We start from the raw sequence: 16409 nt of genomic DNA on the forward strand, positions 1-16409 counted from the left end.
GGGGCTGGAGCCTATCCCAGCAGCCTTCGAGTGAGAGGTGGGGTTCACCCTGGACAGGTCACCAGTCCATCACAGGGCCAACACATAGAGACAGACAACCATTCACTCTCACAGTCACACCTACGGTCAATTTAGAGTATCAATCAGCCTCGTCCCCTCTTGATGTCTTTGGACTGTGGGAGGAAGCCGGAGTACCAGAGAGAACCCACACAGGAACAGGGAGAACATGGAGACTCCACACAGACAGATCCTGTGATGGAGCCGGGACTCGAATCTGGAACCTTCTTGCTGTGAGGCAACAGTGAGTGCTGACCACTGCACCACCTTGCCGCCCTGTTCTAGAACATCAAACTTTCAAAATAAAACCAAGCTCCTTTGACAATTCTGTTTTATTATATATTAACACAGGATACTTGCACGTAGAAAATCTCATTGTGTGTCGTGTACCAGTTACACAGGTCCTGTATTACAAAAAAGGTAAACTCAAAAAATAATTACATTCTAGAAAGTTAATTTGGCACTTAAAAATATCTTACAATTCATTATTTTTCATGTTAATTGCTAAAATAATTTAAGATAAATTATTATATATACATATCACAACAATACACTTCAACATTCACTTTACAGATCAAGGTCCTGCAAGTTGCCCCAGCTGGGTCCCACCTTGACTTTGGCCTTAAGCTTCACATACATCTTCACTGCCGACTCCATCTCCCTCTTGACTATCTGAGCAACCTGGCAGAAAAGAGCAAACAGGAAGTGATGGATTTACGTAGAACTCTCCACACACTGTTTGGTCTCATTATTCTTGTATTTAGTGCGATAAGAGTGCAGTTCCATCATCCTCGTACCTGTATGACGTTGTCTTCTGTGGTTTCATAGATGAGCTCATCGTGTAGCTGCAGGACAAAGTACGCTCCTTTGGGCCGGCGGTGATGACTGGCTGTGTTAACTGTTAATAAACTGTCAAACGTAAATCTTTGAACGAGGTACGGACATACGTGTGTGCGTGTGTGTATTACCTGAGTGTGTGTGCTGGTGAGACAGTGGAGCTGAAGGGTATGTTTTCTGAAGTTGTTTCTGGATGTTAACAGTAGCACGTTTTACGATGTCTGCTGCTGATCCCTGAACAGTTGTATTCACGGCCTGGCGCTCTGCCTGGAGGAGCGAGAGAGCGAGAGCGAGAGAGAGAGAGAGAGAGAGAGAGATGCATCTGAGTCCTGTGAATACCAGAACGATAATTTTGGCCCTCCAACATGCAGTCAAGCAGGTGTTGATGAAAGTTTGCAGAAATGATCAAGTCCAACAAGTCTAAAGCCACATTCACTCTCATTTGATAGCCGTTTATAGTAAAACTAAATGAAACATAAAAAAATGAAAGCTATTATCCAATTGGGGTTAAAAAAAAAAAAAAAAAGATGTGTGAAATGATGTGATGATTGTGACGACATTCAAATTAGTGGAGACGGTTGTGGCCTGTTTGGTTTAAGCGTCTTAACTCAAGAACTCCAGAACAGAACACAAACTTCCTAGGACTTAAGGGTTCAAAGTTGTAAAATAAAACATAAATGTAGTCATTATCGTGTCGCCATCAGTGAATATTTTTTAGTATCTCTCAATCACTTAAGATTTTGACATTATGTGCTTTAAATTACAATACAACTGTAAAATATATGCAAAAACACAGTGACACATAGAAAGAGTACAGTTGTTCCAGACATTGTACATGTGACTTTGTACTCATATCGCAAAGGAAATCGACATCTGATTCTGCTTACATGTGCTTTGACGTGTGTGTTTGTGTTGGCGATTCCAGGCAGGTATCTCCTACGGCCCATCAGAGTCTGAACGTAGCCATTCCTTACGCAGCTCTTCACCGTCTCCCTGAGAAAAGCGTTAATTCCTAAAACACAAATAGCCTTTAGAAGCAAAACCAACAGAGCTAACAGGAGGGTAGCTTTAAATGAAGTATAACACATTAATAAGTTACAGGCAGCTGCAGAGGAGACATAAATTAAGTCACAAATACACGTAACACACTCATATTCTGTACCTTTGTATCTGGCCTTGAAACTCTCAATGTAGCAGGCTGCATCGTTCTCCTCCACTCCCATTTGCTCCCCCAAAGACTTGGCTCCCATCCCGTAAATAATGCCGTAGCAGATCTGAACACACACACACACACGCACGTGAACAAACCAGTGGGAATACAGGTGTGTCCCAGTTGCAGTCTCACTCCTGCCCAGCTGCACCTGTTTTGCTTGTTGTCTGAGGTTGTCGTTCACACTCTCCGGGTCAACACTTTTCCACTCAGCAGCGATGCAGCGGAACACGTCTGCTCCTCCATTCAGCACCTGGCACACAGAATTTCACGGATGTTTCTTACTCAGGGTTTTTACTTTTCACTGAGCATCTGTCAGGCACTGACCTGCAAAAGGCGTTGATCCTTGGACAGGTGAGCCAGCACCCTCAACTCCAGCTGGGAGTAATCAGCTGCTAATATCATCCCACCTGCACAATAAGACAGAAAAATAAGGGTGACGCACCAGCCTGAGACAAAGTTACAGGTTAAAAGGTGAGCAACCTTTAAGAACACACTAGTAACCTGAAAAAGGTACGAAGGCGTGCCTCATGCTGACGGAGAATGATGGACCTCGCTCTGCACCTTCAGCTGGAGGGACCACCGAGCATCTCTTCCTCCTGGAAAAGAGGAACAAAACCATGATGTCAAACAATTTGAGCCTTCTCTCTCTCTCACACACGGACATGGATGCACATGCACGCGATGAAAACTGCATCATCTGTATTAGTTTTTATTTCATAACAATAATGTTTTGAAACAAATTTGATTTTTTTCATTTTAAAAATGGAATATTTTTCTCGTAATGAACTATCACATCTTTTTTTTTTTTAAATCGCATGAAAACTTTCTGTAGTTTTAACTTTTTAATCTGATAATTTACACTTTTTTTTTAAAACTCACAATTTTTTTTGACTTATCTATATATTATTGTCGCAATAGTTTAGTTTAGTGTTTATTGCCATTTGTACAGGTTAAAAACAATTTTAAACAAGTACAAATGGTATTCTTGTGCGTGATCCTGAGTCAGTTGTAACAATAAAACCTTATCCTAAAAAAAATAAAAAAAAAAACTTCGAAAAAACACAAGGAAAAAGAAGAACGTGTTATATACATATACATATATGTACATATATATATATACATATATACATACACACACACATATATATACACACACACACATATATATAAATATATATATATATAATATTTCTAGAATCAAGTTTTTATCATACTTTCACAGGTGGAAATTGGCATCATATCTAACTGTTAGGTACTGTGAGAAATCCATCAGAAATTTGCATTTTCGAAGTGAATTTTTATGAACACAGGTTTGATATATTTTTAATGATAATAACCAATATTAATTAACACCAGGAGCCCCTGGGGTGACCCACATTGTCCTCAGACCCTACTTTGAGAACCTCTGTTTTAACTGCTGTAGTGTATTTGCATACCCTGGTTTGGCGGCCTGCTGGCAGCTGTCTCGTGAAGGCGGGCTCGCTCCCATCATCGAGACCACTGAAATCTCAAAGTCTTTGGGGACATTCTGTATGTTGGGCTCAGAGAAGCTCACTCGACCTAACAGCGGAACCAGCGGGTCACTACATGCTTCTCAGGTAAAAATCAAAACCTCATCGTATGTTTGCACAAGTTTTAAGACGACGCAAAGGTATTTTACCCGTAGCCGTGTGCGTCTGAGCCATGGGGTATATTCTATCCATGGCCAGCCCGGGGTGATGTTGCTTCTCCCTCTGAAGGGGGAAGACCACTTTAGTCAAGGCATTGGTGATCCTCCTCCACTCTAGAATCACACCTGGCAACGGATGCAGGGGGTGGAGCTTCTCCAGAACATCCTGATGACATCATTTTCAGCTTACGGTTAATGTTGCCACCTCTCAGACACAACTTATATAATATAATGATGATGATGATTTTAACTGGAATTTTGTGTGTAGCAATGAGAGCTTCACCTTGGTGGTGCTGAACTGTTTTCCAAGCCGTACCCTGCCACCACCTCTCCGGGTGTAGCCTAGAGTTTTCTTCATTTTTGACCCAGCCACATCGCCGTTGGGAGGCAGGTGGAGCTCCAGGAACAAAACCTACAATACAATATACACGTTTGTAGGAGTTATAGCCTTATACGTAGAAAAGAAAGAGGGAAAAATGGCGTCTGACCTGTGCTATGTCATCAATGCTGGTGAGGGAGAAGGTGTGTCCCGCGAGGTCGTACGCCTGAGATTCCAGCGCTGTGAGTTTGGCTTGCATCACATGCTTTTGTCTCTCACACTCTTCAACACTAAAGCCCACTCCGTTAAGCTCCAAGAGAGCCAAGCATACCTGGGAGGGCATCTCAATGCTCCTGAATACATCTGACACGATCACACAACAATGTTACATCCATGGTAAACATCTACAGCATTCTTACCCCAGCTGAAACAGGAATGAGTCTTTATACCGATCATCCCGTCTTTCTCCAGCAGGCCCCTGAGATGGTTCATGACGGCGTACACCAGCACACTCTTGGTCGCTGCCCTCACACGGGGACAGTGTACATGTGCGTTTCCAAGTCCGTCCAACAGAGGTAGTTCCTCAGGACAATAGACGGTCACCATGTTTGGTAGAGTCCTCTCCTCGCTGCTTGGGTCCACCAGCCAGCACGCAACCTATGGTTTGACTGACGTTTTACTGCAAGTACATTAAATGACAGTAAAATTGAGGCTATAAAGATGCGAGACTGGGTTGTATCTCACCTTTGGGTCCTCGAAGTTTCCCTCCAAGCTGATGCCGCAGCTCAATACTAGCGTCTTGTACAGATTAATGATGTCATACGTAACAACCACACTCTCTCCAAGACCAGCTGGTGTCCTCGTAAGACGGGCCTTCAGCTGCCCCAACCTCTCATTCACTGCCAGACCCTCATCAAGAGCAGGAGGGGCCAGACTTGAACTCAAACCTGAGAGGACAAAAGCAGGCTGAAATAAAACATCTCTTCGGAGGGAGATCATTTATCGAGCATGTTAGCGTGGGTACCTTTGCTCTGCCCTTGCTGCAGGGATATGTAGTACGCATCTCTTGCTCCCCAGCAGACAGACAATCCAATCAGCACCAGTCCGTCACTGTCTTTTACTGGAAAACCGTCCGCACTGTGGAGATGCTGTTGAGCTGCTGACACTGTAGATTACACACACAGAATGCATACGTTATAAGGTGCAACTTCTATAGACCACATCAGTCCCCAGAATTCTCTGTCTCTAAGCATATGTGAATACACATTGTGGTAATAGGTGTGAGGACTCTGAAGAGCTTGTGTCAAAAACTGAACAATCCAAGCTCTATTTGTGCTAACCGACACTGCTGGCATCGAACAGACGTAAGGCTATTGATGTTTACACCTGCATGCATTGCAGAGAGGATGTTATATAACAGGGCACAATAAAAAAGATTACTTCTTTCTGATGACTGTATTTTGATTTAATGTAAACATGCAAGATAAAAAAAAAAAATCTTCTACTCAGTTTTATCTTATGCCTGACACTATTCTTCTTCTGAATATTCGACTGTAAATTGCTTTGGTTTTCTACAACTGTTTCTGTTACCTCTCATATGTTTCCCTCCTATTTCTGCCTCCGGCTGCTGCCTTGGCTCCTTCCTCTCACAGGCCAAAGCCAGAGAGTAGCAATCTTTTGTTTTCCACTCTTTAATAAAAGTATCAAATAGACACCTGTCACTTGCCACATCTATGATGGAGAAAGTGCCAGAGTTGCTGGATGAGAGAGATGCATCTTGGGAGAGCTGAAGAGTGAAGCCTTCGTAAGTCTCAGGTGACTCTGTCTCGCAGGGAGGCTGCAGCTGCTTGGAGGACCGTGAAGCGCGGTCTCCAGGAGGGGTCTGGTTGGCGTGTGGCAGGGGTTTGGTTGTTAAAGTGGGGCTAACTTTAACATGTTGCTCAGATTCAGCTACAGTCTTAGGTTTGGGGCACTTTTGATTCAGGTCAGATAAAGATTTAGCTTGTTTACCATCAGCAGATGCTCCTGATGGATCATTACTGTGTCTTTTATTACACTTCGAAGCTGCTGGTCTCCCTGGCGGGGGGCCTGTGGGGGTCGACTGTTTAAGTGGCTGAACAGGAGACCGGACAGACGAGGTGGTCAGTTTTATTCTTGGAGTGACAGGCGGCGTTTCCTGAGTAGGGGGGATAAGGTCACCAGCAAAGCCTGGTCTCTCTGCTACATTCTCAGGGTCATGTTGAGGGGGGCGTGGCTCTCCACAATCACTCTCAGCAGCTTGAACATTCTGGGTCAAAATTTTTCTCTCCACCTGTATCATATCTGGCACTGTATTTACAACAGCAGTGTGCGCATTCATGCCTGCTGGTCCTGATGTAGAGTTTTGCCAGGGCTGATCAGACATGCTGGGCCAGCGTTCAAAAATCTCTTGTAGACCAGGACTGCAATAAAAGTTGCTTTCTGATGCATTTTGGACATTTGGATGTTTTAAAGCTGATTGGACATTTTGCTCAATAGTTTTATTTGTGTCCAACTCATTTTGCTTGGAAGTTGTAGCTGTTTTAGTAGGTTCCGGTTGTAGCTGATCAGGTTCCGATTGTGAATCTAGCGGTTGTTGATCATCATCATCTGCGTTCGGCTGCGGTGCTTCATGACGACTGACTTCTCTCTGTCTCTCCAGGAAGTGTTCACCCACCAACAGCGAGTCGCCCCATTCTGACAGATTGAAGGAAGACTCGCCCCATTGGATCGCCTCGTATTTTTCTGCTTCCTGGTTAGCGAGGAGTTCACTGCGCCGTCGCTCCTGCGCTGATAGAACGGGGCGCTCGCCTCCATTCTGCTGACTGACGGATTCATCTTCATCAGATGATGAGTCGAGAATTTGGTTTGGAGCCAGCAGAGAGCTGTCGTATAGGCTGTCGAACAGGAAACTGCTGCTTCTGTTAGCAGCCTCTTCTTTATCACTGCCTTCATCTTTACCTGCATCCACATTACTGGCACCACTAGGCTCAGGACCAATCTGTAAGGACATCATTTTTAGTAGGCAAAATATTGAAATATTTTAAGGTTGATGATTCCCATCACTCACCTGTTGGCTGCTGTCAAGGATGAGCTCCATCTGGCTATCTGTGAGAGAAATATTGAATCTAGGACATGCGTTGTCCAGGACTTCAACCCTTTTTCCTTCCTCCAGCTCTCCTGCTGCTTCTACCACACCCTTTCTGAGATTTTCTATCAAAGGAATTCTATTATTTGCAACTCTACACTCATATTCTGGCTGAACAATTATTCTTTCAGTCTGTGTGTCCAATTCAAAGCTGTCACCAAAAGTCTCCTCCCCCTTTACTCCCTGAACTTCTTCAAGTTTCTCATCTTCTGCGTACAGCTCAGGAGATGAAAATGTATCCATCTCTCTGCCCTCTATTCTCCTTCGCTTGGCCTCGGGTGAGAATAAAGGGACTGAGGTAGGAGGAGAGTCAAACATGTTCTCATTTGTAGGAGGAGAAGCTGCAGGAGTGGGTTCTTGTGCAGGCCCAGGAGTCACTTGGAGCGCACATGCTGCATTTTGGATAGAGGAAATGACTTTGGGGTTTGATGAGTGTGATGCCAAGACTTGTAGGCTTTTGTCTGATTGTATGGAGAGAAGGACTTTGCTTAGAACTCTTGAGTGCTTCAGTTTTCCAGGTGAGGTGAGGATGTTTGATGTCTTTGTGCAAATATGTTCCTCTACCCTGGATATTGGGGCTCTAAACCGAGGAGGAAGCATAGGGGAAAGACCGCGGTCAGGAGGTTGTTGAAGATGCACTAAAGGGCTGGATATGATCTCAGCCAGTTCTTGTGTCAGGTTTCTCTCAGGGCCAGCGGGATGTTTCCCTTTTGATCTGACTGAAACTTTGCTTTTATCCTCATTTTCTTGTAGTGTTGTTTTGAGCTCCTGTTCTGGTTTCTCCCGCTTCTCATTTTCATCTTTTTCACCTTGATTTTCTTTTGTTTTCCTCTGTTCTTTTTTTGCTTCTGTCACTCTTTCCACTGAAGTTTCCCCATCTGATTGTGCCTTTTCCCTTTTGCTCACATCCTCCTTCCTGTGCTCCTCCAATTTTCTCCTTTCCTCCATTACCTCAGGTTTGCACTTCTCCTGCTCTCTACCGGCTTCTCCTGTCCTGCCATCCTTTCCCCATCTTTCTCGTTGAGACATTTCACTCTCATTTTTTAAGTTGTCCCTACTTTCTTCTTTTTGCCCATCAGTATCTTCCCTCTTGCTTTTCATGAGTCTCTCGTGATGGTTTTTAATGCCGTCTGCTTGTTTTGTACTGCGATGGGAACAAGGTGAGTTGTCTGACTCACTGCTGTGACTGTCAACAGCAGGAGCACCAAGAGGAAGTGTCGCTGGGTCCCACTGGATTCCTAGCTGTGCAAGGTCTTCCCGAAGAAGGAGCCTCGCCTCCAACACAATCTCAACGGCTGCTTCCTGTTCTGTCAGAGCTCGTCCACCGGTGACCCACACACAGCGGAGGTTACGACGCTCGGCTGCCTCCATCTCACTCTCATCCACCGCACGCTTGGAGCTGAGGAACAGACGTTAACTTGAGATCACACTCGTAGAGGGTGAAATCGAGTTAATCTTTCCCTATTTCCCTTTCTTACTTTTCTGGGAATATGTAGATCTGTCAACTTATATTGTTTTACCATTGCCAAGGGATCCTGTTCTCTCACTCAAATGTTCATCTGGGACTTGTAAAACATAAGCAGGATTATACAAAACTACCAGACAGATTTTCAGGAAATCTGGTGGAAGGACAAAGGACTAAGACAAACCCCTCTGAATCATGGGGCGGATAGACAAATTACCTTTTTCCCTAGATAAAGTTCCCAGATGGAACATTTTTTCTCATAGGCTACAGTGACTTTTCAAACAAAAAGACCCATATTATTGATGTCACAATTGAGTGTTTGTCCCATTCTGTTTAAACCAAGCTGTTATCATCACCTTGGAAACCTCTTACTGCAGTTGAAGCATCTAAGCTGATTCAGACCAGCTGACTGGATGTCTGTGGTGCTTCCTAAACACTTTCTGTCAATCAAATGGTGGTGGTTTCCTAAAATATGTAATTGTTTTGTCACAGGAAATAACTTGTAATGTGCATACGCTGATAAGGGAAATGCTATACTATGCACCCCTCAGCTGTTGGTCATTCATGTGCATTAGCCTGTGTGCTATACTCTTGTTCTCCTAATGTGCATTTATATCTCACTGGAGCACACACCCACCTCTTAAAAGGGACGGCATTCCTCAAAGCCTTCTCCACATCAGCAACTGAAGCCCTCGCTAGTTCAGCAACAGTACAGAGGCCTTGTGTGTATAGGGCTCTGGCTCGTGTAGCGCTCAGAAAAGTAACCCGAACCAGGTCGACCAACTCCCTTTGGACACCGAAGCTCAACCTGGTCTGGTACTGGGACAACAGCAGCTCAAGATTGTTCCATCCCAGACGTCTGCAGAACACTGTCACCATACCTGAGAGATGAATATGACATTTACAGTTATCAAATAAAGAATGAGGTGGTTTTTGACCCGGGGTTTTGTTGCTATGTTACCACTGATGATAGGTTTAAATCACCATCATTCAAATGGTGTGCGCACACACACAGACATGTCCACTCATGGAAGTCTATGCAGTTTATCCATCATTCAGAAGTGCTCCTGCTATTAGCATCGAGTTACTATACTTCTCACAGCCCCATCTTGCGCAGGATTTAATGTCTGTATGATTATAATCTATATGTGCCTATACTCATTCAGCAACTCTCTTAAGTGGCTACCTACCTGCATATGTAGCAGCAGACTGCTGGAGCGACTGTAACTGCCCACGGTTGCAGTTGTATTTGGATGCTACTGTTCCCAAAGGCACTTCATTCACTAGATCCTGTAGAACAAGAGTGGTGAAAAACCTGTGAAGAGATAAAGAGTTCCATCTGATCACAATACAATAACATGAACAAGGGTTTTTTTTTGGTAATGTATCATCTATCATAATGAGCCATCATAAATTTATATAAATAGTTGTTTTGCCTTTTATGAATCGCCATCTGTCTGCGCTGCTTTTCTGTCTTGGCGACGAGTTTGCCGCTGACCGAGCGAGCGAGGAACCCTTCCTGAATGCCAACCAGCTCGGCAACTCTCTTCATAGATGACGACAGCTGCTCCCACTGACAGAAGAACTGATACCAGTCGATGGTGGTCCACTCCACATACAATGGTGTGATCTGAGTGACATTTTGAACAACATCTGTAAAATTATGACATTTGTGAGGGCTGGTGTTGTGTCTGTAATTGATAGAGCTCAGTGATAGATATGTGTTGTATACCAGGTAGAGAATGTGCAAGTCATTTTCCAACACAAAGCCTTTCATAGCTCGCTGGAGGTCTGCAAATATGCTAAGAGCTTCCGGAGGTGAGAGTGAGGAAGAGAGGGTGGCCGCACCAAGTTGAGTGGGACAGTACCGCTCCTCTGAATATGGAGAAATCAGTCAATGTACAATATTCATATAGTATTCAGTAGTAGTAGTCGTGGTATTTTACGGCGAATTACAGCATTTAGAGCTAGTTCAGTTACTCAATCCTGCAATCAAGACGAGTGGGTCTCACCCTCATTTCTCACTGAATTGTAAGAAATTGGCTCATTGAATTACCTGGTGTGATGTCATGTCGAGGATGATTGAGTGGCATATCATGAGACTGCACTGCGGCTGTACCTTCTTTATCTTTCTGGATACTGATGAATTCATTCTCCATCAGCCATTCAACACAGGCCTCAATAGACCCCTTGTTGGTCTCTTCATTGGAGTCGTCTTCACTGTTACATTTTGTGCTGGCTGCCAGGAGTGAGCAGGAAGCATATAATCTCACATCCTGTGGAGTGCTGGCTACACCTCCCACAATGATCTGCATGTTTGAAGGGTGTAAATTAGAAACCAAAAAAAAAACAACAACAAAAAAGACAGTTTATGGGATAAAAAATATCACGTGAAAGATGTATAAGTGCCATTTCTATGATACCTCCAGTATGGCTCGCAGCATGCTGGTGGTGACGCCGTCTCCCTCCCTTCTCACCAAACAGCTGCTGATTGGCTGAAGAGCACCTTGAAGGAGGCTGATACCCTTCTGACGCTCTGCCTCCTTACACACTAGCACACTTTCCCCTGGAAGAGCAGAAACAGAATGATGTCAGACCAAAAAGAGAGAATAATCCTCATCTCACATTTTCTTCAGTCTCCTACCTGTAGTGTCCACTCCTTTCCTCCCTGCTCGTCCAGCCATCTGTTTGTACGTGAGTGGGTCCAACAGGTGTCCATTAAATGTCGGCGTTCGAATGATGACCCTGCGAGCTGGGAGATTAACCCCTGAAGAGAGGGTTGAGGTGGCAGCCAGGACCTTTACCAGGCCCTGACGAAACGCTCCCTCCAATATGTCGCGTTCATCAAATGTGAGACCTGGAAAGACAAACATTCTCTCATAACCCCAGTGTCTGGCGGTCGTAGCATTTAACGAAGAAATAAAATGTAAAGCAACTTTTTCATATGGTGAAGTTATGCTATCTTCAAGGTCTACTTTATAAATAAATTAAAAAAAGTAACCATTCCTCTGATTGTTGCTGGTAAAGGGCTGTGTCTTTACCTGCATGGTGGAAGGCCACCCCCCATGGCACAGTGCGCTGGAGGATGGGGTCCAAACCAGCTGGAGTTCGGCTCAACTGGGCCTTGACATCCACTAGTCCCTCTTGATCCAGACTCACTGCTGGGGGCTCTGCCTCACCTTGAAGACCTGAGAGTAAAGGGCAATACAGTAGAAATACTCACAACAACTTGTGTTTATTAACCCTGTTAATAAATAGTAGATTCCAATGACTTTTCCATGCATTTGAAGAAAATTTTCATAGGCATAAATCCTTTCAAACATCTGTGTACACATGAAGTAAACAGAGAAACAGAAAGTGATCAAAGTTAATGACAAGCTACTTAAATAGATATTAAAGTGAATTAATATTAGAAATATTGTAAAAATCTTTCCAAATTGATCCTAACTGAGCCACAAACACTCTAATACATAAGATACCATTTTAATATTTCACTATTATTCATTCTAATATGATATATAGGACATAGACAGATCTACATACCAGCTTGTCTGAGGTTGTAGAATTCTCTGGCAATGCTGTCGGCCAGTTTCTCACACCAGTTCTTGGAGGGACAGAACAGCAACACTGAGTGGCCCTCCCTCACTGTCTCATAACACAAGCTCACGATGTGGTCATCATCACCCTTCAAGGACACACACACACACACACACACACACACACACACACACACAAATGACATGAACGGTATTGACAAGAAGGAATGATTGTTTATCTCACGCTGGATCAGCTGCGCTAGTTACCTTAATCTGGAGCGAAGGTGCGAACTCTCGAACCACAGAGAGGTTCTTGTCATAGATGTTGCAGCCCACCTTTAGATGCTCCTGCAAGGGTACAGGTCTGTATTCTGTCTGGTAAAGTTCTGCACCTAACCAGCGAGCCAGGAGGGACAGGTTAGGTAAGGTGGCGCTCATACCAACTATCTGTACTCCCTCAGAAAGAGACCTGAAGACCAAGAAAATAAGATCAAATAAAAATGTCTGATACAACACTGTCAATGTTACGTATAATCAACAGTAGACACAAACCCAGAGGTGTTTTGCTTCTGTGCGATGTAGCGGATTTTGGTTAAGAGCAGCTCTAGTAGGTACCCCCTTCCAGAATCTCCAACCATATGTAACTCATCCACCACAACCATACCTAGAGGCACAAATATGATGTATATGCCAAAACTTTATATAATATTTTCTATGTGTATTTAATTGCACACACACACACACACACACACACACACACACACACACACACACACACACGTGCATTACCAAGTGTAGCCATATTTCCTTCTTCAATCAGTCTGTTGATGAGAGAGTTGGCTTTCTCTATGGTGCACACAGCAACATCCAGCGCTGTGAACCCTCCAGGAGCCGAGGTGCTGCCCATGTAACCCTCCACACGGACTCCTGCCTCTTCGAATACGCTCTACAGGACCACAGATATACGGTAGGTGGATTACATGATGTGCATCAATGACACTTGAATATACCCACCTCTTCTCTTGCTTACCTGAAGGTAGTGCATCTTCTCTTTAGCCACAGAAACAAATGGCAGAATGAAGAGAGCTTTTCTTTTGGTCTCCAACACACGCTTCAACATCAGCAGCTCTGACACCAGAGTCTTCCCAGCACTGGTCGGAGCTGGAAATGGACGATTCAAATTTTGTTGTGTTTTTTTTTTTTCCCCTCAAATACTTTACGGTGACTAATTCTGCTAATTATATTCAGGGGACAAAAAAATGCTGTTTCTCACCAGAGTATACCAGGTTACCTCCCTGCAGCACCTGTCCAACGGTGAGACACTGAGCCTGCCATTCAAACATGTGTGTCACTCTGTGTTTGTGGTAGCAATCCAGGACGGGCTTGGGTAAACCCCAGCTGGACAACGACAGCTTGTCGGTCTGCTCTGCAGGAGCGCACAAGGCAACGGCTGCAGTGGAGAACCCGTGATGAAATCACATTATGACCTACGTTAAATGTACACATACTCAGTGTACAGTTGATTTACATGGAAAAAGTTTGGAGTTCAGAGCATAAACTATGGACATGTCACATATTCATTTAATAACATTGATTTAATAACAGAAAGAAAACAAGCTGGAAACATGGACTAGACATGCCTGATTTACTGTATCACAAGCTCAGGCTGAGCACTTACATAAGTGCAAAAAAGCAATTTTTAACAATACTGCCCAAAATATTTTGTAGAAAGCTATTTTGTGCGTAATAATTATTTTGTGCAGATATTAATCTCATCAAATAAAGCCGTACTTTGAAAACAGTAGCATACCAATGTTCATGTAAGTTTATGCTTGCATGTTTTGCAATTTGTGTACATTTTTTCTGATTGAAAAAGTATCTTGATGATTTCAGATTTTGACCCTGATTGAAATTCATGAGCAATTATTTGTATTTCACATCCATACGTCATAATGAACAATGCTTTACTATTGAAGTGTGAGGAACACAGCTTAGCTATTTATGGTTGTTTATTGTAATTAATTCATAAAGTTGAAATCAAAGTGCACAACACTTGAGGTATTTTTTTTTTAGGTTAAAAAAAAGTTCACTTAAAACATAGAATAGACTGAATCCCTTGAATATACTGAATTCATGATAATTATTTTAAATAACTCCATGTGACAAGTAGTGCATGCATGGGCTGAGTAAAATATAAATTGATTTCAATGACAAGAGCAAGATAAAGTCAGTGACAGGTTGGATACATTTTCAGTGAAGTGTGCAGGCCTAGATGAATTCATGATGTTTCACCTGGCTGAGGCAGGGTGTCAGTGACCGCACTGAGGTCTAAGCCACTGGGGACCGTGAGCACGAAGGCGGACTGATTCTGTAATGATCGCTGCAGTTTGGCCCTCTTCATGGCAGCTTCCAGGCGGGTGGGACTGAACAAAATGTAGTCCCTGGAAATATCCAGAGATGGATCCGCATTCATATGTGGTTCAGGTTTGTCTTTACTGCATGGAGAACCACCTCCTCCCGATGTTTGTTTCTGTTGACTGAAACGCAAAGAAAAACATTTGTTTTCAGGAACAGAAGCAGAAATGGCATCAGAAGTGAAAATGAGTCAGGACTCACCATGAGGAGCTTTCTGTTTTCTGACGGGTTTTTATTTCTGTGCTGGAAAGTTCACTGTTGCAGGCTGAGGGTTTGCGTAACTGGTCCTTCTTTGGACCCCTACGACTATGCTCTGCGTTCTCTGAATCCTCACTAAAGAGAAGCAGCTGAGCAAGGTCTTTACAGTCAGCTCGGCACGCTGGGTCCTTCCAATTTCTACCAGACGGCTGCACCTCCTTCTCACTCTTATTGTGTGACTCTTCCTGTCCATCTCCATTGACAGTTGCAGGATTTACGGGGCCTATAGCATCAGGCACCTTTAGCACCTCTTCATCAAGAGCTAATGTAGATTCCCCCAGCGGGAACACTGCCCCAACAACCTGAAGCAGAAAATCCCCTTTGTATGAGACAGTTTCAGACCGGTGAAAGACAGAGATTCTCTCCAGCTCTGAAACTCACCATGCTGACGTTCTCCAGTCGGTTGGTTTTGTCAGACAGAAAACAGGTCGTTTTCAGCAACTGGCGTCTGTCTGGTGGCTCATCATTAGCTGGAGGGCTGTGCTCAGAGAAAAAGGGCTGCTTGTACTGGTATTTGGAAGAGTGACCACGCAAGCAGAGACTATTTGCTTATGTTCGTAAATATTCCAAATCGTCTTACCCTTTTTTCCTCTTGATCTGGTGCTGTCCCATGTAGCTCTTCCTCTTCAGGCGAGGATCCGAGGCGCTCATGCTGGAAGAGTGTGTTATTTAACAAGCGCGTATTTAGGTGTACGTTACTTCACATGACATCAGTTTGACTCACGTGAGGAGGCAATAAACTATTTCAACGTTGTGTAACAAAGGGAAGAAAGCGCTTGGGAAACAACAAACATCGTTGTGTAATTATTTTGATTTAAGAGTGCAAACATTCCTCCTTTCTGTTGTAGGTCTGATACATGAAAATCAAAAATTCCGCTCAAGTGCCGCCCGATGTTTCACAAAAACAGTCCGACGGAACAAATGATTCCATACAAAGGTTCCCCTCAAGTCACGTGACTTAGGAGGACTATCTAAAAGTACTTACAAATATAAAATACTTCAAAAGTAGAAAAACCATCATTCCTGAAACAAATCTGCTGTCATGTGTGTTTAAATATATATGAGTTGTTTCATGATGACGTGTTACTGGCTAAAGAAATGGACTAGATATTGTTTTATGATGCTTAGCTTGTGATCATAATAGTCTGATGATACTATAGGGTCAGTGTAGGAAATTCTTAGCTGCAAATATGTTGTATGTCAGAATAACTAAATAAACAGTTATCCAAACAGTTTTAAATGGATACACGTAATTTATAAGGTGACAAATAAAAAATTTCAAGTATGCTATCTATACATAAAATGTAGAGATAGCTAAGCAATCATCTAATATAAATTAACTGTAAATAGTAAATATATTGTAAATAATACATATATTGTTCGAGTTTTGAAGTATATTACAAACCACAAATAACGTGAAGTTTATGCACTGCTTGTGTAAACAGGATTTATAACACTTTTTGTTAAAATACAC

General features: G+C 43.3%; 1 protein-coding gene across 4 annotated transcripts; it reads right to left on the reverse strand.

The window, feature by feature from the left end:
* Window positions 1-392: 392 nt before the first annotated feature.
* polq (polymerase (DNA directed), theta) lies at window positions 393-15823 on the reverse strand. 4 transcript variants are annotated; one of them, XM_086211447.1, is made up of 36 exons: window positions 15660-15823; window positions 15516-15587; window positions 15317-15413; window positions 14879-15237; window positions 14555-14799; window positions 13536-13712; window positions 13293-13423; window positions 13052-13208; window positions 12815-12926; window positions 12530-12731; window positions 12270-12411; window positions 11768-11914; window positions 11371-11583; window positions 11150-11292; window positions 10783-11035; window positions 10459-10601; window positions 10163-10356; window positions 9917-10041; window positions 9364-9607; window positions 7184-8660; window positions 5686-7114; window positions 5120-5260; window positions 4840-5042; window positions 4545-4752; window positions 4265-4458; window positions 4060-4188; window positions 3768-3942; window positions 3544-3667; window positions 2609-2703; window positions 2432-2514; window positions 2256-2357; window positions 2057-2168; window positions 1782-1906; window positions 1026-1161; window positions 855-955; window positions 393-738 (listed from the first exon to the last, which is right to left on the reverse strand). In XM_086211447.1, exons 2-36 carry the CDS (start codon window positions 15584-15586, stop codon window positions 625-627), a joined length of 8103 nt encoding a protein of 2700 aa, XP_086067573.1. In that variant the 5' UTR covers window position 15587; window positions 15660-15823; the 3' UTR covers window positions 393-624. The 4 variants fall into 4 exon arrangements, with proteins under 4 accessions (XP_086067573.1, XP_086067574.1, XP_086067575.1 ...); XM_086211448.1 differs by having other exon boundaries at window positions 13536-13688; window positions 15516-15823; XM_086211449.1 differs by having other exon boundaries at window positions 10846-11035; window positions 15516-15823.
* Between the last annotated feature and the right edge of the window lie 586 nt (window positions 15824-16409).

Source organism: Aulostomus chinensis, chromosome 8 (assembly GCF_037954235.1).
Source record: "Aulostomus chinensis isolate RoL2024-O1b breed Wild chromosome 8, RoL_Achi_v1.0, whole genome shotgun sequence".
Taxonomy (NCBI): domain Eukaryota; kingdom Metazoa; phylum Chordata; class Actinopteri; order Syngnathiformes; family Aulostomidae; genus Aulostomus; species Aulostomus chinensis.